Consider the following 22,717-nt stretch of genomic DNA (forward strand, 5'->3'; position numbering starts at 1 on the left):
AGGTACTGGAGTTTGAACCCAGGACCTTGTACATGTGAAGCATGCACTCAACCACTGAACTCTACCCGCTCCACTTGTCTTCATTCAAAATGTTGGTATTTGTTCATTGTCACTTTTTGGCATTGATTTTAATTTTTTTCTAAATATGGCATTACAATGTTATTGACCTTGTTTACTACTGAGTGTTCTGGTGTCCTCCAAGATGAGCGTGTCCCTCGCCTTGTCCTGGCCCTGCTTTCAGCTCTCAGCACTGTCGGGTCTATCTTCCTTGGTGTCTTTGGGTCCCCCTGGATTCCCTGCCCATTGGAACTACAAGACTTCGTGTTCCAGAGCCAGCAAACCACACTGGCAGCCTGCAGCCTCCTAGCTCAGGAGGCACCAAAGTCTCTGCAGAGATCCTTCTCACCTCCAGGCAAGGGAGCTCCCTGCAGGCAACTCTGCTCAGGGGTCTCCCAGCCCCTCCTTCACCTGCCCCCTCATTTTTGGCTCTTCACTTGTATCTTCCACAGTCCCATCTCTTTCTCCCCCGCCCCCAAAAAAAACCCTGCCCCCACATCGCCCTCACCGTGGGGAAGGTCATGTTGATGATGTTGAAGCGACTCTGTAGCCTTGGGGAGATGACAGTCCGCCCGCCGCCAGGAGGGCCCATGGCAGCCATCAGGAACATGTCCTAGAGAGCACGGACAGGGCGGGGCGGAGGCAGATGGGAAGCAGGACGAGGCACAGAAAGGGGCCGAGGTAAAAGGAGCCAGGAGGAAGGCAGTGAATGGCAGTGAATGGCAGGACAACAGGGAAGAGGGATGGACACAGAGTAAGGAGAACACGGAGTGGTGGGGGCAGGGCAAGGGGAAGGAGGAGTCAGGAAATGTGTGGGTGGCAGGTTGTTTTTTAAATCGTTATTTATTTTTTTAAAGAGTTATTAATTGTCCTTATTTTATCACTGCACCATTTCTAATGCAACTCGCATTAGAAAATACAGGTAAGTAAAAAAACATTTTGATTACATCTTTTAGATTTTCTCAGCTATGTGTGCTCTTTCTTAGAAACATGTGGATATAGTCCTGGGGGGGGTTGTCTATGACACTGAGTGCCAGGTACAGGGCATCACAGAAGTCAGGATGGAATTGCAGCCGCCCACTGATGACAGAAAGAGAAAGAAAGAAGATGCTTGTTGTCTTGTGGGGGAAGAGCCGGGAGGGCGATCCCTGGGCCCTGGGTGGGAAGCAGAGAACTGATCCCACGGTGGGGGCCCTCTGACAATGGGAGGGGTGAGTCATGGAAGGCATGGGGACCCAGGTGACAGGCCCCCGGGCCCCTAGGTAGACAGCTCTAGGGGCAATCAGGCTTGGTGTGGAAGAGGGTATTGAGAGGCTTGGAAAAGGATGGGAGCCAGAGGCCTGGATCCTTTTGTCACTAAGTGTAAGGAAGGGTCAATGAGAAGAGTTGGTTTTTGGTTTGTTTTTTTTACTCAAAATATATTTTTATTTAGCTTTCTGACTCTGTGCTCGCGCTTTCAATCCTTTCACAATGATTTTCTACTCTTCAATCAGGAAGGCACGCTCAATCCTGTCCCGGACATATTTAGCACACATGGAACCCCCCCAGGCTCTGCTGGCGTGTCTTTTTGTTTTAGAAAAGCTCATCAGAACTTTAGGTCTCGCAGCACGAGCCCCTCGAAGTCGGTCTGGGCACAACCACATGCGGTTTTGGTGCTTTCCCAACCTTCATGGTATAAAGGTAAACAATCCTATTCCCAGGGGTCTAGGATAGCCTACTTTTGTCAGAAGCAGTCTTTTTTGTTGTTGCTGTTGTTAATTTTGTTTTACTCTTATTTTTTTTATCTTTTTTTTTTCCTATTAGAAGCATTCTTGTAGGATAGCCTATGACACGTATGTCAAATGATGGACCAGTCCCCGGAAGAGGTAAAGGAAGAGTGAGAAGAGGTTTTCTTGTGTTTTGTTTTGCTTTTAAGGAAGTAGCAGGGGCTGAACCCGGGACCTCGTCCATGGGAAGCGGGTGCTCAACCCCCTGAGCTACACCCCTGCGGGAGAGCTTTGGTAATAGGCGTTGATAACTTTGGAGCAGGCTGTCTGGGTCCTGGGAAAGAGGCAGCATGCTCCTGTGTGGTAGGAGACCAGGATGATAGGGTTCTATCCTGGGGTCCCGGCCGGCCAGGGACTGGGCCTGTCCTGGGAGAGAACAGAGGCCTGGAGAGCAAACCCTTGGGATGCTTACTCGAATGTACTTGATGGTCTGTTTCGAACGATCGTACCAGAAGCCATAGTCGATCCAGAGGCGCATCAGCTCCAGGGGTGGCTGTGACCCGAACATGTCCTTAGCTGGCATGTTCAGGTCGTCCATGAAGGTGATCAGACTTTTGCCCCCAAATGGGACGTAGACACCCTTGGTCCGCTTCTCCACCCTGCTCTCAATGATGCTCTGCACGTTGTTGGATGTGGTCTGGCCAAAACAAAACAAAAACAAACAGGAAAACAGGCACGGAATGAGCACTTCAGTCCTCCAAAGAAGATGCGGGGCAAGTGGGGAGCATCAGCCAGGCCCTCAGACCCCAACGGGGGGCGCAGGCTGGGAGGAGGCTGGGAGCCGTGGCCACGCACCTGAGCGGACATGTTGACAATGAGCACTGACCACTGGCTGGAGGGCAGGGCCTGCAGGACGCTCTGGGCGATGGAGGTCTTTCCAGTGCCCACGGGGCCCACCAGCAGGATGGGGTTCTGGTTGGACACCAGGGCGCCCACCAGGTAGTTGTAGCGCACGGTGTCCACGGTGGGCACCATGATCTTGTAGAAAGCAGTGCTGGGGAGGGGAAGGGGCCGGGGCCCAGGGTCGGTGACCTTCTCCGGCTCCCTCTTCCTTCTCTCTCCCGGGGTTTATCTTCCCTGGTGTCACACTCTCCAATCACCAGCCCTGCCCCCTGAGGGCCTGGGGGTGGGTCAGGTATTCACCTTAAGGACCCTCCCCCACTTCCTTGGCATCTCCGCCCCGGGGCCCACCCTCTCCTTCCTGTAGCTCACTTTTGCTTGGAGGCCCCATCTGCCACCAACCACAGTCCCGAGCCCTATCCACACCCTGCTCTCACTTTGGAGGGTAGCGCCAACTCTTAGGGAGCTTATCCTCAAACGATGTCCAACACCGCATCTTGGGGTCCACAAAATACTCATACACTGTGTCCTAAGGAGAGGCACGTTGGTTAATTACGAAGTCCTCCTTTAGCTCCCCCAGCCCACATAAAGGGCTCAAGACCGTTGGTTAGAAGGAAGAGAGCTGGGGAGATGAGCTGAAACTCAAGAGAGTCTGAGGATCAGGGATGCCCGTGAGTTCTGGAAAAATGGGAGACAGCTGAGTCCCTGACCTTATTGGGAAAGGAGCCCTCGATCTCTCGGAGATAACTGTCGATCTTCTTGCGGCCCTCCTCATCCACAGAGGCGCACACAGACCAGATCATGCTGAACACAAATGTCATCTCCACCATGGTAATAAAGTTTTCACTATCAGCTGGGTTCACCTGGGGTGGAGAAAGAGAAAGGAAAACACCCCAAAGCTTTGAGATGTGGATAGATATTTTGGCAGATCATCAGGAAGCTGGGGTGCATTCTTGCCTTCCTGGTTCTATTTGGAAAACCACATGGTTACAGATAAAGCTCAAATGAAAAGAATTAGATAAGCTTGAAACTTCTTGCAGCTCAGCAGTTGCCCTGAGTTTCCTCGCTGCTAAGTTATAAAGACAGCAGTGATCCAGCTCACCATTTCTGCCCTGGAGGAGCACCCACGTGTGACCAAGGAGTCAGGCCCAAGGATGTGCATGGTTGACTTGTTTGATATTGCAAAACACTGGAGACGACTAAATGCCCACCAGAAGAGGAATGGAAAATTAAAATGTCATACTAGGGGAAACGGACTTGGCCCAGGGGTTAGGGCGTCCGTCTACCACATGGGAGGTCTGTGGTTCAAACCCCGGGCCTCCTTGACCTGTGTGGAGCTGGCCCATGCGCAGTGCTGATGCGCGCAAGGAGTGCCCTGCCACGGAGGGGTGTCCCCCACGGAGGGGAGCCCCACGCGCAAGGAGTGCGCCCCGTAAGGAGAGCCACCCAGCATGAAAGAAAGTGCAGCCTGCCCAGGAATGGTGCCACCCATACTTCCCGTGCGGCTGACGACAACAGAAGCGGACAAAGAAACAAGACGCAGCAAATAGACACAGAGAACAGACAACCCGGGGGGCGGGGTTAAATAAATAAATAAATCTTAAAAAAAAAAAAAGTCATATCATAGACTAGGGACAAAGCAATTAAAACACAATGGCATTAATCTACATATAGGAACACAATTCAAAAACATATTGTTCAGGAGTAGGTGTAGCTCAATGGTTAAGCATCTGCTTCCCTTACACGAGGGCCTGGGTTCAATCCCTGGTGCCTCCTAAAAACAAAAACAAAAGGACAAAAAACATATTGATGACATGGAGAGCCAACTCAGCAAGGTAACACAATAAAAAAACGGAGACAAGCAAAAACACAGAAGAGCGCACAGTGAATGGATACAGAGAGCAGATAGCAAGCAAGCCAAAAGGAGGGACAGGAAATTAAATAAAATACAGGCACAGAAGGATGTACAGAGAATGGACACAGAGAGCAGACAGCATGCAAAAAGCCACAAGGGGTGGGGGGAAATTTAAAAAAAAAAGACCAAAGCTTTGTATGAAATATTCTAATTTTGAGAAAAGAAACTAGATTCAGTTATTACTTGTGTCATTGGAAACTCAATTTAAAATGTACAAACTTAAAGCAGAAATAGCATATTTAGAGTTCATGCTCCCAACTCCCCCAGAGGACATGCGATAGTTCTGCTAAGATGAAATCACTGCCTAGAGATGGTTCTTACTGTCTTTAAACACATGACCAGCTAAATAAAATGTCAATATATTAGTAACAACTATCAGGATCTATAATAGTATAAAGATAGAAATGTTTAAATAAAACAGTACAAATGTTTTTGTTTTTTTTTTAAGTTCTCCTGATAGGGTGCGTGCATAGAGCACACAGGGCCCTCCAAGCTCAGCTGGGCTTCCTTGGGAAATCGCCGACAGACAGCAAAGTTGGCCTCATGTGCATCACCTCTAACTTATTACTGGAAACAGCCACAGACTCAGGGTTGGGGTGCTCTGGCAGAGGGGCTTTGAATTAAGATACCTAAGGGAAGAGGATGTGGCTCAACAGTTGGGTGCCTGCCTACCACACGGGAGATCCGGGGTTCAGTTCCCGGGGCCTCCTAAAGAAGACGAGCAAGATAGCGAGCGATGCAACAAGATGACTCAACAAGATGACGCAATGAAGAGACACAACAAAGAAACACAATGAGAGACCCAATAAGCAGGAGTGGAGGTTGCGCAAGCCATTAGGCACCTCCCTCCCACATGGGAGGTCCCAGGTTCAGTTTCTGGTGCCTCCTTAAAAGAAAGAAGATGAGCAAGCAATGAGCAGACAGCGAACACAATGAGGTGGGGGGGGGCAGAAGTAAATCTTTAAAAAAAAAAAAAAGATACCTAAAACTACAACTAATGTGATCTCCAGGATGCTGGAGTTGGCCTTAGGGTCATGCTCAGTTCTCAAGGGAGAGGTCAGAATAGTGGAAATGTTTTGTTAGTGGACAATGGTATAACATTATGGACACAATTAACAGCATTGAAATATATTTATCTGAATATGATTAAAAAGGGAAATGTTAGATTGTATATACAGTAACAGAATAAAATTAAAAAAAAAAAATCCATGGAACTACACGAACAGTTACCCCTAAGTTAAACCATGGACTTTAATCAATAGTACAATTATAAAAATGTGTTGTCATCATTTGCAACAAATGTTCCACGCCACTGCAAGGTGCTGGTGGTGGGGTGGTGTATGGGAATCCTGTATTTTATGCATGATTGTTCTGTAACCCCACAACTTCTCTAATAAAAAAAAAATCATTTTAAAATTTAGGTGGAAAATCACATTGAGACACTCTTGTCCAGGACATTCAATCCAGAGACCTCCGTCTGTTCTTCCAGCTCACCCCAAAACATAACACCTCTCCCCATCCTGGTGGTCACTGGGTTGTCCCCTCAGGGGTCTCTGCAGCACCAACGAGGGCATGCACACAAATCCCACCCCCCGCGCTGCCCGTCCAGGACTGACTCTGTTTTTTGCCAAGGGCATTCCTTTTACCTGAGCACCCCCCCTCTTTGCCTCTGTGCAGCAATGCTCTGCCCCCCTCCTTGAAAATCCTGCTCTGGCTTCTGCTCGCCCAGGAGCCCTGGCCCACCCGGCCAGCCTCAGCTCCTGCCCACGTTGACACGATACTAACGTTCTTTTCCCGTGCAGGGCCTTGCAAGCTCATCTACATACTTCTCATTTTGTATTAACTGGACCAGGAATAGCATGTACTGTTACAGATATTAACAGTGTTCATAACATATTAACATTTTATTTATCTGGCAATGTATTTAAAGACAATGTGAACCATTTCTGGGCAGCAATTTCATCTCAACAGAAAATATCGAATACTTTGATCCTTCATCAATAATTCCAAACCAAATATAATTTTTCTTTAAGTTTTAAATATGAATTAATATGAAATATTCTCAAATCTTCATCAGATTGGACTGGGAGCTCCTTTCAGCAAAAACTGTATCCCATAGTCTCACGTATACCAAGACTTAATATTTTTTCCTCTATGTACTCTTAAATTAAAAAAATTTTTTATTGTGCTAAGATACATATAACACGGAACTCCCCATTTTAACCACTTTCGTGTGCACAATTTAGTGATATTAATTATATTCACAATATGATGCTACCAAGACCACTGTCCATTACCAAATTTAAAATTTATTTTTTGAAAGAATGGTAAAATGATGAATCAAATGAACGATTCTCAGCTCCCAAAGTATGGGTGGGAAATTATTGTGAGACAAGACCGTGTACTATGTTCAATTTAGAATCCTTAGTCTGGCCTTCTAGCTCAAATCACACACACACACATGCTCTCTCTCTCACATGACACCCTCTGTGGTTCCTGAGTCCTCCCCTTGGAGTCTGCCCCACTTGAGTTTGATGTTCGATGTGTCTCAGATACACGCTTTCCCTGCACCCTCACCCCCACCCCAGGAGCTCTTTCTGTCCCCCCTTACCCCATTCTCTGGTGTGGCCAGGGCTGAGTAGAGCTTGCAGAGGGAGATGATGCCGCTGTACTCAGGAAGCGGCACCAGCTCGTTGCAGTAGTCCTTTTTAAAGGTCAGCATCTTGTTGATGAACTTCTCGAACATGCGTTGGAGGGGCTCGACCTCGGCCTGGAGTTGAGCAGGAAGGGCTCTGTATTCCTTCCTGTGGCCCGGAGGCCACCCCCTTCCCCCTCCGCAGTTGCCCTCACACCTTTGGCCGCTTCTCTAGCCATGACTGAACATAGGGCTTCCAGCCCAGGTCCACGTAGTCGGTGTAGACCATTCCACAGCGAGACACGGTGGCTGGGGAGGCCACGGACAGGTTCTCCACTTCGAACAGGAGAGACACCTAAGGGTATACTTTGTCAGAACCTCTTCTTTCCCTCCACCCCCACCCCCCAGACACCATGGAACTCTGTGGATAGCCAGTAAGAAGGGTGGTGTGGTGAACGAAGACCTGGGGTTTACAGAGGATTTGCTTTTAAAAAGAAAATTAGAGTTTATTCAGGGTGATCCTTATGAAAATATTCTCTCTCTTGCATTGTTTGAGTGGGAGGAAAAGAGCCAGTGAGTTCACAGGTGATTGGGTAAAGGCCACATCTCATCAGTCAGTGGAAAAGAGGCCAAACAGGGCTGCCTCAGTCTACGCAGTGCTTCCCGGCACACAAGGCACTTTTCTACACAATTTCCCCTCAATCCATCATAGGCAAAGCATATTTTCTCCATCCCAGCATTCCCTGAATCCAGGCTTGCTCCTCCTCAGCTCTCTCCTATAGAACTGACTCTTGTCTTAGAATTCGGGTGCTTTTCCTCTCCTAGCCCATCCCCTCCAGTTTCTACTTCTGCAGCGCCTTAGGTAGTCCACCACGTGCCCATACCTGTTCGGGCATCGCAATGCGCTCCCCGTTGATGAGGGTCAACACTTTGTTATCGTCCATGACAGAATTCATGCTCTCAATCCACAGCGTGTCCACGGGGCCATCAAAAAGGATCCACTTCTCATCCGGTTTCTCGTCTTCACAGAAGTGGGGGATGAGGAGGAGGCAGAACCCTTCTCGCCTGCCCTCCCTCCACACCCCTGCTCCTCGGAGAGGCAAGCACAGGCTTCCCTGTACGTCAGCATCACCCAAGCATTCTTCTCCCAAAATTCATCTTCCTGTCCCCAGACTTCCCACCCCCTTTGGAGACTCAGGCATCTGCTCTCCCTATGCCATGAGCCTTTGGGGTACCTGCACATGCTGTTCGCATGACACTGGACAAGACGCCATCTGTCCATTCGTTCGTGTTGAGGTCATATTCTCCATACAGCTCCCCTAGGGACAATGCCTTGGGGTTCAAAGGGAACTCCTAAAAATGGCATGGGGAGGGGTTTTGAGGTGCTGGCAGACAAAAATCCCAAGAGCTCCCCTTATTTTCTGCCCTCTTCTCAGGGACCTGCCTCTTCTCCATCTCCTCTCTCCCAGCCTCCCTGGGGCTCAGGTGCTTACTTCCTGGCCTGACCCCCCTGCATTCTTGCCCCCAAACCCCAAGGTCTTCCTGCTACTCAAGTCTCGTCACTTGACTTCATTGTCCCAAGCTCGTACTCTAACGATGTTGAAGTTGGGGTCTCCGGCGCGGCACAGAGAGGACAGGGAGGCCTGCAGGATGCGCCACGAGGCAGTCTTGCCACTGCCTGTGCAGCCCACGATCATGGTGGAGTGGCGGGAGTTCTTGGTCTCATACAGCTGGATGACCTTGGTGAGAGTGAACGGCGTGGCCTGAAGGCCCATATTTCGAACCTCCTGCTCGATGGTCTCCAGCAGCTGAGGGAAGAGAGAGTGAAGGCTGTGGAGGGAAAAGGGGTGAGACCGACAAAGGACTTTTAAAATCTCCCCCAACGTCCAGGACGGTACTTTGCAAATTGTTAGAAAAAAAGGAAACGGCACCAGAGCCCTTTGCATGCTGGCAATTGCTTACTCACGGGGAAGCTGGTAGGTTGTAGAGTTAAAAGGAGATTGGGCACTAGAGTCAGCCAGCCGGGGCCCCAGCCTCCAGCTATGTGACTCAGTAAGTTATTAGTTCTTCTCTGAGCCTCAGTTTCCTCATTGTTATTTGGTAGGAATGACGATACTTTCCTTGTAGGATTAAAGTATTAAATAAGATAGGCAATATAAATATAAGGCATAGTGTCTGACATGTAGCGCTGCACGTGTTTCTATTATTCAACACATATTAGGTCTACAGCATGTGCCAAGCCACTGTTCTGGGTAGGGGGGATACCCAGCTGAGAAGAAAATAGAGTTCATGCTACCACAGAACTCACACTCTGGTGGGAGAGCCAGAGAGTAAACAGATTATTCCCTTAGTTAAAAAGTAATGCTGGAGGGAGCGGATGTGGCTGAAGCAGTTGAGGGCTTGCCTCCCACATGGGAGGTCCCAGGTTTGGTTCCCCGTGCCTACTGAAGAAAAACAAACAGATAACAAGCCAAAGAAAAGAGAAGAAAAAGAAAACCAACAAGCAGACAATGAGCAAAACAATGAATAAACAGATGAGGGAGGCATCAGAGTGGGGGAGGACACAAAAATTTTTTAAAATAAAAAAGTAATACTGGGGAGCAGGTGTAGCTCAGTGGTTGAGTGCCTGCTTTGCATGTACGAGGCCCCACGTTCAGTCCCCGGTACCTCCAAAAAAAGAAAAAAAAATAGTAATGCTTATAGAACCATGACCTGTATGGACCAGTCCCAGAATATTACCAGTTTTAAAGAGTCAGTGCAACCAAATCATTTCAAATAGGTGAAAGGTCTTTACTTGCATCACTTGAACACCACTAACAGGCCTCACCAATACTACTTCCTGCTATCTGAGAGTTCTTTTATTGACATGTCTGTGTGTGTGCATGTTTAGTGACATGCCACAAGTTTCTTTTGTCCCATTTTCTATTTCATTCAGTTTAAAATAGTCTGTAATTTCTTCTTCTTTTTTTTTAAAGATTTATCTATTTATTTGTTTATTTAATTGCCCCCCCACACACACTGTTTTTGCTGTCTGTATCCCTTTGCAGTGTGATCTTCTGTATCTGTTTCTCTTTTTGGTCTTCTCTTCTCATTTTTTCTCCTCTAGAATTCACCAGGATTCGGTCCTGGAGACCCCTGATGTGGAGAGAGTTTCCGTGTTAGCTGTGCCACCTCTGTCCCTGGTTTCTAGCTGTGCTTCACCTTAACTCTCCCCTTCATCTCTTTTGTTGTGTCATCATCCTGCTGCGTGACTCAATTGTGCAGGCACTGGCTCACCATGTGAGCACTCTCGCCACATGGGCACTCAGCTCACCACGCGGGCATTGGCTCACCGTGCCGACATGCTTTCTCTTCTTCTTTTTCACCAGGAGACCCCAGGGATTGAACCCAGGTCCTCAAACCCAGGTCCTCCCATATGGTAGGTGGAAGCCCTATTCCTTGAGCCACATCCACTTCCCTGTAATTTTTTCTGTAGCCCATGAGTTATTCAGAATTGTACTGCCTACTTTCCAAATATTCGGGCTTTTTCAAATTATATTTTGTTACTGATTTCTCATTTAATTCTACTGTGGTCAGAGATCATCCTCTGTACAATTTCAATCATCTGAAATTCATGAGACTTAAAATACTTAATAACCTGGCAAATGATCAATTTTGGTAAACAGTCCATGCACACTTGAAAAGAATGTATATCTGCAAGTGTTGAATGCAGTGTTCTCTATGTTGTCAGGTCCAATCTGTCAAAAACATTCAGATTATATCTTTAAAGATTTTTTTTTTATCTGCTTGCTTTATCAGTTCCTGAGAAAAATGTCAAAATCCCCCACTAGAATTGTGGATTTTTCTCTTTCTCCATTTAGTTTGGTCAATTTTCTTTTAGGTTTTCCCCTTATAAACAGTATTTAGTAGTATCATAACAATGTATACTATTCAATGTATGCTATGATTACTATCCTGTTCTGCACAGCTTGTTTGATTTTCCTAAGGGTCAATAGTTGCTGTGGTTTCATTTGCATAGCTTTTTGCTTTGTTTTATTTTTTTAGGAGGTACCAGGGATTGAACCCAGGACCTCCTACATGGGAAGCAGGCACTCAGCCACTGAGCTACATCCACTCCTCAATGAGAGTTGGTTTTCTTGTTTTGTTTGTTTTTTTAGGAAGTACCAGGAATTGAGCCCAGGACCTCATACATGGGAAGCAGGAGCTCAACCACTTGAGCTACATGTGCTCCCCCACAGTTTTTAATATACTTATCTCTAACTCAACTCCAAACCCTGCCAGTTAAGTCTCTCAAAATATTTATTCATATCAGCTATTAATTTCTTCTTAAAGTCCTCCTGAAACCTTCAGCTTTGTTCCAATCTGAATTGGTTTTTCTGCTTTGGCCAGGACATGTCACCCTATCATCTCCATTCACCATTGTCCCAAGAATTACTTTGACTTATTCCTTTCAATGAATCTTGTTTCCTGTGTTCTTTATTTTCCTCTTTCTTTATATGCTTCTGCATTTTGGTAAAATACATCTGCTAGTAGCTTACTGAGAAAGGATACATTGGTGAGTTTTGTTTTGTTTTTAAGAGCCCCCCTGTCTGAAAATGTCACTGTTATGGTTTTTAAACAACAGGTTAGCTAGGTATAGAATTCAATGTAGGAAATTATTTTCTTTCCGATTTTTGAAGGCTGTTCCATTTTTTATAGATTCAGTATTACTTTTGAGAAGTCCAACATTCAGATTCTCAGTCTCTTGCATGTTACCTTCCTCCCTCCCCACTTGGGAAGCTTGTTAAATCTTCCCTTCTTAGTGTTTTGAAATTTCACAATGGTTGTCTATGGCAAGGATTTATTTCATCCGCTGTGACATGTGTTTCATTTTGGAAATTTATATCTTTCAGTTCTGGGGATTCTTCTTAAATTATTTAATTATTGATTCCTGCCCCCTCCATTTTCTCTGATCTTACTTTTGGGAACTTCCATTATTTGGAAGTTGTCTGTATTGGCTTTTCAATCTGATCTTTTTCCTCCTTTGTCCGCTCTATTCTCTAGAATATTCTCTCTTTTTAAAATAACATTTCTTTAGTATTTAATGGGTACAATATCTAATATTTTATTTCTGAGAATACTAATGATGGTTTTTTAAAAAATCTCTATTTTCTCCAATTTGCTTTTTCCCCTATGTTTTGGCTTTTGTGTTAGAGGCTTTCCTCAGATGTCTGGTGAACCTTAGCTTTCGGCTTATATGTAAAGGTGGAGGACTAACAAAGCTGAATGGAAGTTCTGAATATGAAGATGGGGCTTGTAGATTGTGAATGTTCCTACAGATGATTTATCTGAGCCTTTCACTGGGAAATTTCCATTGTCAATGTTTCCCATCATTCCATCATATCCCCAGAGATAACTCTTCAAACTTCCTGTCTGGCTACCAACATTCTAGGAGTAGAGAGATGGAAGAAGACTAAGGGTCTTGGCATTCAGTGTGTGAACAATTCACTTGATTCCCATTTTTAATAGGATTTACCCCTGCTCTCATCTAGACTTAGTGTCCTTCAGACCAGAGACCAATATCCTCCAGTATTCTGCTAAAGTAGGGGAGGGACAGTCATTCAGCACCCTCCAGAAGGGATCTAACTGTTCCCAAGACTATCTGCCTCCAATCCCTTATTTTAGCTATACCTGATTTATTCTTCCAGCCTCCTCCATACTTAGAGGTACCCAATTCCACAAATGCTTAGTGTAGGAGTTTGATATGGTTATGAATTCCAAAAATAGATACTGGATTGTGTTTGTAAACTGGTCTATATCTGGGCATGATTAAGTTATGATTAGGGGGAAACGGACTTTGGCCCAGTGGTTGGGGCGTCCGTCTACCATATGGGAGGTCCGCGGTTCAAACCCCGGGCCTCCTTGACTGTGTGGAGCTGGCCATGCGCAGTGCTGATGCGCGCAAGGAGTGCCCTGCCACGCAAGGGTGTCCCCCGCGTGGGGGAGCCCCACGCGCAAGGAGTGCGCCCGTGAGGAAAGCCGCCCAGCGTGAAAAGAAAGAGCAGCCTGCCCAGGAATGGCGCCGCCCACACTTCCCCTGCCGCTGACGACAACAGAAGCGGACAAAGAAACAAGACGCAGCAAACAGACACCAAGAACAGACAACCAGGGGAGGGGGGAAGTTAAATAAATAAATCTTTAAAAAAAAAAAAAAAAAAAGTTATGATTAGGGCTTTGATTGGGCCACATCATTAGGGTGTTGAGTCCCCACCCCTTGGTGGGTGGGGGCTTACAGATAAAAGGCATGGCAAAGGACAGAGTTGAAGGCTTTTAATGTTAGAGTTTTGATGTTGGAGTTTGATATTGAAGCATTAAGCTGGAACCCTGGGAAGTAAGCTCACAGAAGAAAGAGAAGCCAGCCCCAGGAAGCGAGTAATCCTGAGCCCAGGTAGAAGTAAGCCCTGGGAAGAAAGGAGCCTTGATCTCAGAGAGAAGCAAGACCGTGGAAGGGAGGAACCCAGGAAGCCTGAACCCTCATAGCCATCGGCAACCATCTTGCTCCAACATGTGAAGATAGACTTCGGTGAGGGAAGTAACTTAGGCTTTATGGCCTGGTATCTGTAAGCTCCTACCTCAAATAAATACACTATATAAAAAACAACCAATTTCTGGTATTTTGCATCAGCATCCCTTTGGCTGACTAATACACTTAGCCTTTTGAGGATTGCCTCTCAATTTTTCCCACTTGGCCCCTTCTCAGCTTTTGTAAGTTACAACATATTCCTTTGCTTTCTGTATCTAAACCTTTGTTGTTATATTCTCTTCTGCTCCCCATCCTTTTAGGTACATATGTCTTATAAACAAATCTCATTAGTATAATTGTAGTGGATTTTTAGAAAGGAAAAAATTGTGTGTTTTTAATTCATATTCTTTCCTGGAAGTCCTTTCTTTCACTTGCTTTTTTTAAAATTTCAGTTATAATATGTTTCATTTCTAGAAACTCTATTGGTTCTTTTTCAAATTTATTTTGTTTAGAAGTCTCTTGTTCCTGGCTCATAGTTTCAAGCTTTCTCTTTTGTATCTTCAAACATTAAACATAGTTATTTTTTAGAAGTTGTGCCTATTATTAGTTTTAACTTCTGAAGTCTTAGTGGCATTGATTCTATTGTCTGTTGTTCTTCTGGCTTCCATTTACAGTATCCTGTTTCCTTGAGTGCTTTGTGATTTTTGACCAAGAGCTGCTCATTTTCCTTGGACTTTAGAAATTCTTTGAGGGAAGCGGATGTGGCTCAAGTGATAGTGTTTCTGCCTACCATATGGGAGGATCTGGGTTTGATCCCTGGGGCCTCCTGGTGAAAAAGAAGAAGAGAAAGCATGCCCTCACAGCAAGCCAGTGCCTGCACAAGTGCCCGAGTGGTTAGAAAGTGCCCCACACAAGTGAGTCATACAGCAAGATGATGATCCATCAAAAAGAGAGACAAGGGGAGAATCAAGTTACGTGCAGCAGAAACAGGGAACTGAGGTGGCACAATTGACAGGGAACCTCTCTCTCCATCAGAGGTCTCCAGGATAGAATCCTGGTGAATCCTATAGGAGAGAAAATGAGAAGAGGAGACAACACAGACAGCAAAAACAGCAGGGTGGGAGGAGGGGAAGGGGGGAAATAAACAAATAAATCTTTTAAAAATAAATAAATGTTAAAAATTTTAAAAAAGAAATTCTTTGAGGCTTAAGTTGAAGTTTATTCCTCCAGAAATAATTTGTATTTGTTTCTTCTGGTCACCTAGGGGAAGAAGCATGCTAACAGCCTGTAACGATTTAAAATTAATTTCTACGGGAAACCGACTTTGACCCAGTGGTTAGGGCGTCGGTCTACCACATGGGAGGTCCGCGGTTCAAGCCCCGGGCCTCCTTGACCCGTGTGGAGCTGGCCCATGCGCAGTGCTGATGCGCGCAAGGAGTGCCGTGCCACGCAGGGGTGTCCCCTGTGTAGCGGAGCCCCATGCGCAAGGAGTGCGCCCCGTAAGGAGAGCCGCCCAGCGCAAAAGAAAGTGCAGCCTGCCCAGGAATGGCGCCGCCCACACTTCCCGTGCGGCTGACACAACAGAAGCGGACAAAGAAACAAGATCCAGCAAATGGACACAGAGAACAGACAACCGGGGGAGGGGAGGGGAATTAAATAAATAAAAATAAATATTAAAAAAAATAAAAAATAAAAAAAATAAAATTAATTTCTAAGCTTGCGATTTTCTTTTTCGATTATACAGTAGAATAAATTATGACCATAAATTATGTAAGGGCTGGTTTGTGATTAGAAAACTTCAAAGGAGATTTTATCCCCTCCTCTCATCGTCAAAGATCAAGACAAGTTCCTTTACTGTATGTATCCTTGCAAATGATGGGTTTCTCATTTTCCCCTTTACTGAGGGTACTTTCCCTTGCAGACTGGGGTTTATGCAGGGGTTTCCTGTTATACTCCGGTAGCAGTTTGGCATTATATTTGAATTCCAAAAATAGATATTGGATTATGTTTGTAAACTGGTCTGTTCCACTGGGCATATTAGATTGTATTGGATTCAGAGGTTTCGCTTTTACTTGATTAAATTATGATTAAGGCTTTGATTGGGCCATGACAGTAGGACAAGGGGGTGGGGACTCACAGAGAAAACTACACGGCAGATGAGGTAGTTGGAGTTTTGGATGCTGGAGCCCCAGGAAGTAAAAATACAGGAGAAGAACACAGAGGAATAGAGATGACTCCATAGACATGGCAGAGGCCCCAGGAAGAAAGAGACCCTGAGAGTCTACAGCTGACCTTGTGGAGAATACACAGTAGCTGAGCCTGGAGAGTAACAAGACCCAGGAAAGAAACAAGACTTATCCCAAACTACAACTGATATTGGAAGAAGCTCAGACCATGGAGCCTTAAGTAGAAGAGGGAGGCTGAACCTTTGCGGACATCGGCAGCCATCTTGCTCCAAAATGTGGCAACAGACTTTAGTGAGGTAAGTTACTTACACTTTACAGCCTGGTAACTATAAGCTTCTACCCCAAATAAATTCCTTTTATAACCCTAATACTTTGCATCAGCACCCCTCTGGCTGACTAATATAACCCCAAACTTGGCCTTCCCCTAGGCTCTATCTCCTATCCCAGTGCCTTCAGTTCAACAAAAATCTTCAGGGAAAAAGTCAGCTTTGGAACTGACTTACCCCCCAGAATTCCTGCTGTTACTGCCTTCCCCAAATTCTTTCTTTTTTTCCACCTTAGTAATGCATTTTAAAATATATGCTTTTATATTTTTATGCAGCATTTTAGTGGTTTCAATTGATAGGATCATTCAGGGTATCTGGACTCCCATACTGCCAGAGAAGAAAGTTTCTATACTTTCTAATATCTTCTTTTCCTGCCTTCCATTCCATTTCTCTCACATTAACATAGAATAACATCATCAGCTTCTAGAAGTTGATCTTTCCTCAGAACTCCCTGAATAGAGGCAAGAGAGGGGTTAATGGGTATAGGGAAGGTAGAAATGCCAATGGAGTAGAAGTCCCAATGAAGCCATTGAGTGGAAGTACTTGAGCAGGGAGGGAGTTGTGGTCAGAGAGTAGAATGCTTGACTAGGTCTATATTATTTTATAGATAAAGAAACCTGAAGAGAAGTTAACTGTTTTGCTCAAAATCACAGCTAATGAGTGGCAGAACGGGCCTGGAAGCCACATTTCCAGTTCCCAGAGCCACGTTCACAGGAGTTCAGGGAGAGCACGGAGTAACAGATACCTTGCCATAGTCAATGACAGGCAGCTCGATGCTGGGGAAGAGATCTTGCACAATGGCGTTGAACAGAGGCACGTCGACTGAAGTTAGCTTGGCAATATTCATATCTCTCATTGAAAGCAGCAGGACCTAGACAGGAAAAGACAGAGGCTCAGCCCTGAGAAGCCAGGCCTTTCCTCTGCAAAAGAGTTTAGGGGCAGGAGCTGAGAGCAGTGGACTCCCCAGGCCTGGGCTTGAGCACGATAATGGCAAGGCTAAGGCCACACAGGGCACAGGGTGGGAGGTGGGAATCCCAACCTGGGGCAAGAAAGGATATGAAAAAGTGTGGTGAAGGCCCACAGGACTAGTGACAGAAGTTAGGGTCCAAGGACTGGGTCCTTGATCCACCTCTTCATCAGACAGATCCGGCTGTAGGCGGCGCTTCTTGCCAGCATAGCGCAGAAGGGAGGTGAGGGCTCGGAGGCCAAAGTCGTAATGGTCCTGCCTGGAGAGCTGCTGCACTGCCAGTGAGTAAAGCGTGTACACTTTCTTGGCCAGAACCTGGAAAGCCAAACAAAACAGAGGAGGATTTGTGGAGAGCCACCTAGGGACTGTACCAGATACAGGAAGGTAAGTCCTGGGACTAGAAGCAGCTGGGAGGTGCTTTGTGAACAACCCTAAAGAGGTCATCTTGTGAACAGTGCCATGACTGATCAGTGACATCATTAGAGAGGAAACCCTCCTCCTCTGAATTCCTATCTCCACACCCTACTGACAGTAGTCTATGTTCCTTTAGGATAAGCTGATTGAGACATCTTCAGGGGGTTCCTCTGTCCAAGGAATAATAATGGAAGGGGAAATAAAATAATTGGAGAGAAGAGAACACAGGAATACCTTGCAGTTGCCAAAGCCCTCCCCAAAGAGAATGATTTCTGCTATGAGGGTAGAATCAGGCACCACCATGGCAATTGGACGAAACATGGATTTGAGATTATCAGGAAGCTCTGTGCGACCAGCATAGCCTGGAAAACAGTGTCGTTTGTTCAGAATCCATATATTTTCTCATTTTGACTTGCCTCCCAAAGATCTACTTCCCAGTCAATCCCATTTTCCCCAATCCCAGCTCTATTCTTAAATCCAAGCCTCAGATTTCTCTCCAACTCCAACTCCAAGACTGCTTCCTTTCTCCTCTCAGTCCTGGTTCCCCTCATCCCACTTTGGTCTTTTTTCCTGTCTCTGACCCTTCCCTAACTTTCTGCAGGGCTCTGATTCCCACTCAAACTGCAGAGCATCCAGCTTCCCATCTCTCCAGGTTCTAGGTATAGCTCCACATCAGTCCTAAAAGCGGCGTCTCTGATTTTTTCAGAACCTAAGCCCTTTCCTATGCCTGTTCCCTCCTGGACCCTCCCCCCAAAGCTGCTCCTCAAGCAGGGGTCTTAACCACGGGTCCGTGAGCTTGAAATGAAAATTCAAAAAACATTTTTGTGGGGACATGTTGGTGCGGGTGTGATATATTTATTAAATAATACACAGTACAGTGTGGACTTAGTAAGGGGTCCATGGTTTTCAGCTGATGGCAAAAGGGTCCATGGAACAAAAAAGGTGAAGAACCCCTGTGCTAAGGAAACTGCAGGCCTTGCACTTTGGGGAGATTCTCCCATTCTGTAGGGGGATGGCTGATGGACCACAACTCTGGGAGGTAGCACATGGGAGGAGGCCTGGGGCTACATGTATACACATAAGCAGTTATTTATCCCTTCATCATTACTGAGACGGAACAGTAACATTTCCCCTTCTTCTCCCAGAAAGCTGTATGGGTGTCCTTCTCTCACCCTTTGTTGGCCTTAGCTGGCTTCCAGCTGGCTAAATAGGTTAGCATGGAAGTAGAAAGGGGAGGATACACTCCCATTTGCCCTGGACACCCAATTCTCCCCCAGGAGCCTCAGCTACTCCCTGAGCCTTACCAGGATTCATGGTAATGAAGATCCCACAGGACCATGAGAGATTTATTTCAAAGCCCTCAAAATGGAAACGGGTGAGGCTGGCAGCCAGGGCAGAGAGGATGGACAGGATCTGCTGGGCCACGACTGACAGCACCTCGATGTTGATGCGGTTAAACTCGTCGAAGCAGCCCCAGGCTCCGGTCTGTGGGGTGGGAGGTGGAGTTACGGGGAGCAGGAGAGGTGCCCCAAGATGGGGAGAAACCGGACAGTTTGATTAGGTGAGGCAGCCTCCAAAACAGGGTGGGGCACCAGAGTAGCACTCCTGTCATTTCTGGCCAGAGATTTCCATAGGAAAGGTCCGGGTTTGGAAAGAGACTGGGGCAGGGGACTGATGTCATGGAGTGTCTACTATGTGCCAGACAGTTGGCATGCATTATCTTATTTAATCCTTACATAATCTGGCTTTGCAATAAGCAAAGCGAAGGGTAGGGAAGTGAAGGGACTTCCCCAGTTGGAAGAATTAACTGAGGCAATGAAATGATGTTGTAAGCTACAAAGCACTGAATCAGATTTGAGTTTCCATTGATTTTCTGGCACTAGAAGATATTTAGGACCTTCTGGGGCAGGGTGACAGGATACTGACCTGGGCCAGGCCCGAGTACATCCTGCCCATGGACTTATAGTCCAGGCCCTCGGAGCAGTTGACCACAATGACATATATTCCGAGGGCCTTGCCCAGGTCCTTGACAGTCTCGGTCTTTCCTGTGCCTGCTGGACCTTTGGGGGAGCCCCCTCGATGCAGATGCAGTGCTGTAGTCAGTGTCATGTAACACCTGTGAATGGCAGGCAGGCCTTGAGTCAGACTCTCAGAAGCCTCTGTCAGCATTCGACACACCCGCCCCAACCACCTTGCTCATCCCAGGCAAACCTGTCCGTCAGGGGGGTGATGACAAGCCGGCCAGAATTGCCCAAGTACTCATAACTATACTGGAATTGTGTGTTGGTCTGGCGGATCACACAGTCATCAAGATCCTGGGGAAACAGGGCAGGGTAAGAGAGGGGGAGGCAGAGCAGAAGAGTGAAAGGCTGAGGAAATGGCAGAGTAAGGCTTGGAGAAGGCAGGGAGGTTACCATTACAAAATTAGGGGTTCACGTTTAGAGACGGAAGGAAGGAATCATTTAGGGCAGAGATGGAAATTGGGCTCCACAGCACACATCAACTCCGACCCACTGGCAGCAGCTGCCTGACATCCTCCTGAGTCCCGATCATGGGTCAGTGGCACCCACAGTGAGCAGATTGGGAAAATTATTTGCCATTTCTGAGTTAGGAGATTTGAGAAAGAGTTAAGAGCTGGATTAGGGTACAGTGATAGGACTAAAGATTGGGTTAGGATATAATTTTATTTATTTAGAGAACATGAATTTAATTCAAGCATCAGGATAGAGGTAGGGCAGAGAGGTGGCCCATCTTCACCTTCTCCCAGTAGAACCGAAGTTGACTGAGCCAGTCAAAGGAATTGACATCCATGAGGCCACTCTTATAAAGCTTCTCCAACACGTCCCGGGCATGAATTTCTATGGTCACCAGAGCCACAATTTTAAGCCGCAAGATCTTGGTCAAGTTGCCCCTGATGGCTTCTGAATACTTATTCAGTATTGACACCTATGGAATGAGGCAGAAGGGAAGAAAACGGATGGAGCCACACATCCAAAGCCTAATCATGCCTCATCCCAACCTAACACCACTTTCAATCCCAATGCTAAACCCAAACCCATTTTAACTCCCAACATCTAGGGTCGACACTGGAAAACATATTTCTAATCCACTGCAAACTCTCCTTACTAGACTTCTATCATCAAGTGCCCTTGTTCTGACCCTTTCCATCAACTCATCTCTAATTCTGACTCCAGCTTATCACCTTCCTCCCTTCAAATCCAACTTCCAGCTATCCCATACTGGTGGGCTTCCCCACCTGCTTCTTCTTCATGACTTTGAGGATTTTCTTGTCTCCCCGTTCCTTAGCTGTCTGCAGGCACTTGATGACATCAGCCGTCCATTGAATCTGACTGGCAGTGATCACCACCTGAGGCATAAAAAGTGGTGAAGAGGCCGTATCCCTTGACCACCCACATAGCCCAGCTCCCAAATCCCAGTCTCTCCCAGGACAAGGTGCTATGCCAAGCTCAGGAGCTGAGGGTCCAGAACACAGGGTACCAAGGCCAAAGCCCAGAATGGGGGTAGAGCAAGAAGCCTGCATGTCGTGAAACCTGAGGTTCTGTCTTCATATTTGCTGCTCCCCCTTCAGCTCTATCTTTCCTGTTCCCCACTCCTATTGGTCCCAGCTCACCTGGCCAGCCCACTCCTTCACCCATTTGTCCCTCTTGTTGAGAAACTTCTTGAGGGCCAGGCGGCAGTTGCGGAGAAGGTCCCGCAGAGTGACTCTCATGGTCTTTTCCACATCACCAAGCCAGGACTGGGGGAAGGCAAGGGAACAGGATACTTCGGCCTCAAGCCCAGAGACAGGAATCCCAAGATGAATGGTACTTAGGGAAAAAGGACACCAATGTTTTGGACCCAAGAGAAAAGCAGGTACTGGGCAGCAGCTGGCTTGAGTCCCTGAGAGGCATGGTGGATAGGAGGCAGATTGACTGATTTTCAGAAGGAAACTTAGGTTTAAGGCAGAAGTTATAGTTTTCAGGAATGGCATGTGGGAGGGGAAATGTCTCGTGACATCCCTTCACAGGGGTGTTCTCACCTTATAGAGCCAAGTAAACTTTCTAATAGGAAGGAGAATCCTCTTGGTTCTTAGCCCTCAACCACAACTCACCTCAACAGGTCCTTCCAAAAGCACTGAGTGGAGGAAATCAATGTACTCGCCGTCACCTGAGAACATTCCCACAGCTTCCCATTTGCTGCTGGGCCCCCCAACCTGTACAACAGAGAAGCCATTAATGGTCTGACCTTCCCGCTCTTGATGTCCGCCTACCCTAAAGGGCATTTTGGCCTTCTGAGGGTAATTTCTGTTCCTCTCCCCTCTCTTCAATGTGACCGACTCTAAAATGTCCTATGCCACAATAATCCAGAAGCATTCATTAAATTCCCCTCCTGTGGGGAGGGCCTGTTCCCCTTGAATACCTCGACATCATCATTCCTTCCCTGCCCTCCATCCCATCATGGCCACCTCTATTGACCTTCTGGATTCGCAGCAATTTGATGTTGTCAAAGCATTTTTTGAGGTGTGGCTGCACAGCCTCTGGGTTGCGGGACTGGCCCAGGATCTCCAGGAGATCATCATTAGACAAGAAGTAGAAGCGGGGGAAAATATGGCGCTTGGTCTCTAAATACATGTCCAGAGACTTCTGAATATCTTCCAGGATTGTGTTCATTTCTATCAGTTTGTCCAGGAGGCCTGGGAAGAGGAGCAATGAATGGCATTTGATAGCCCTTTGCCCTTTGCCCTGAGTAGATGCGTAGTTCCTAACTCTATCTACTTTACCAGCTCTTGGAATGTTGGAGTACAGATTGCCATAAGGGAAGCAGAGAAGTGTCCACAATACCTACATCATGCTTATCACTTTCTCTTCATTAATTCACTGCTAATTATACATTATCATATACTATACATATATATAACTTCGTTAATATAACTATGTCTCCCATCAGTCTTTGGAACAATATTGTCATTTCACCAAAGAATTTAGTGCTCTGATGGTTGTCCCAAGAGCTTCTGAAAATTAGAGATTGTTCTATACTTACACAATCCAAATATTGGGTTAAATACATAACACATTCAAACATGAAAGAGATCCTCAACAACCAGGGTTG

The 22,717-nt window shown here is 46.5% G+C and overlaps 1 protein-coding gene across 1 annotated transcript in view; it reads right to left on the reverse strand.

The window, feature by feature from the left end:
- Nucleotides 1-22,717, reverse strand: part of DNAH2 (dynein axonemal heavy chain 2) — a 112,169-nt gene that overhangs the window by 41,315 nt on the left and 48,137 nt on the right. The window contains 21 exon segments of the mRNA XM_058283575.2: nucleotides 566-670; nucleotides 2,236-2,460; nucleotides 2,619-2,817; nucleotides 3,101-3,192; nucleotides 3,374-3,526; nucleotides 7,190-7,348; nucleotides 7,431-7,568; nucleotides 8,098-8,234; nucleotides 8,449-8,566; nucleotides 8,803-9,021; nucleotides 16,973-17,098; nucleotides 17,357-17,509; nucleotides 17,843-17,970; nucleotides 18,913-19,093; nucleotides 19,535-19,724; nucleotides 19,820-19,923; nucleotides 20,366-20,554; nucleotides 20,865-20,975; nucleotides 21,240-21,365; nucleotides 21,720-21,821; nucleotides 22,084-22,301. Of these exon segments, the coding sequence (XP_058139558.1) occupies nucleotides 566-670; nucleotides 2,236-2,460; nucleotides 2,619-2,817; nucleotides 3,101-3,192; nucleotides 3,374-3,526; nucleotides 7,190-7,348; nucleotides 7,431-7,568; nucleotides 8,098-8,234; nucleotides 8,449-8,566; nucleotides 8,803-9,021; nucleotides 16,973-17,098; nucleotides 17,357-17,509; nucleotides 17,843-17,970; nucleotides 18,913-19,093; nucleotides 19,535-19,724; nucleotides 19,820-19,923; nucleotides 20,366-20,554; nucleotides 20,865-20,975; nucleotides 21,240-21,365; nucleotides 21,720-21,821; nucleotides 22,084-22,301 (3,173 nt within the window).

This window comes from Dasypus novemcinctus, chromosome 21 (assembly GCF_030445035.2).
Source record: "Dasypus novemcinctus isolate mDasNov1 chromosome 21, mDasNov1.1.hap2, whole genome shotgun sequence".
NCBI lineage: Eukaryota > Metazoa > Chordata > Mammalia > Cingulata > Dasypodidae > Dasypus > Dasypus novemcinctus.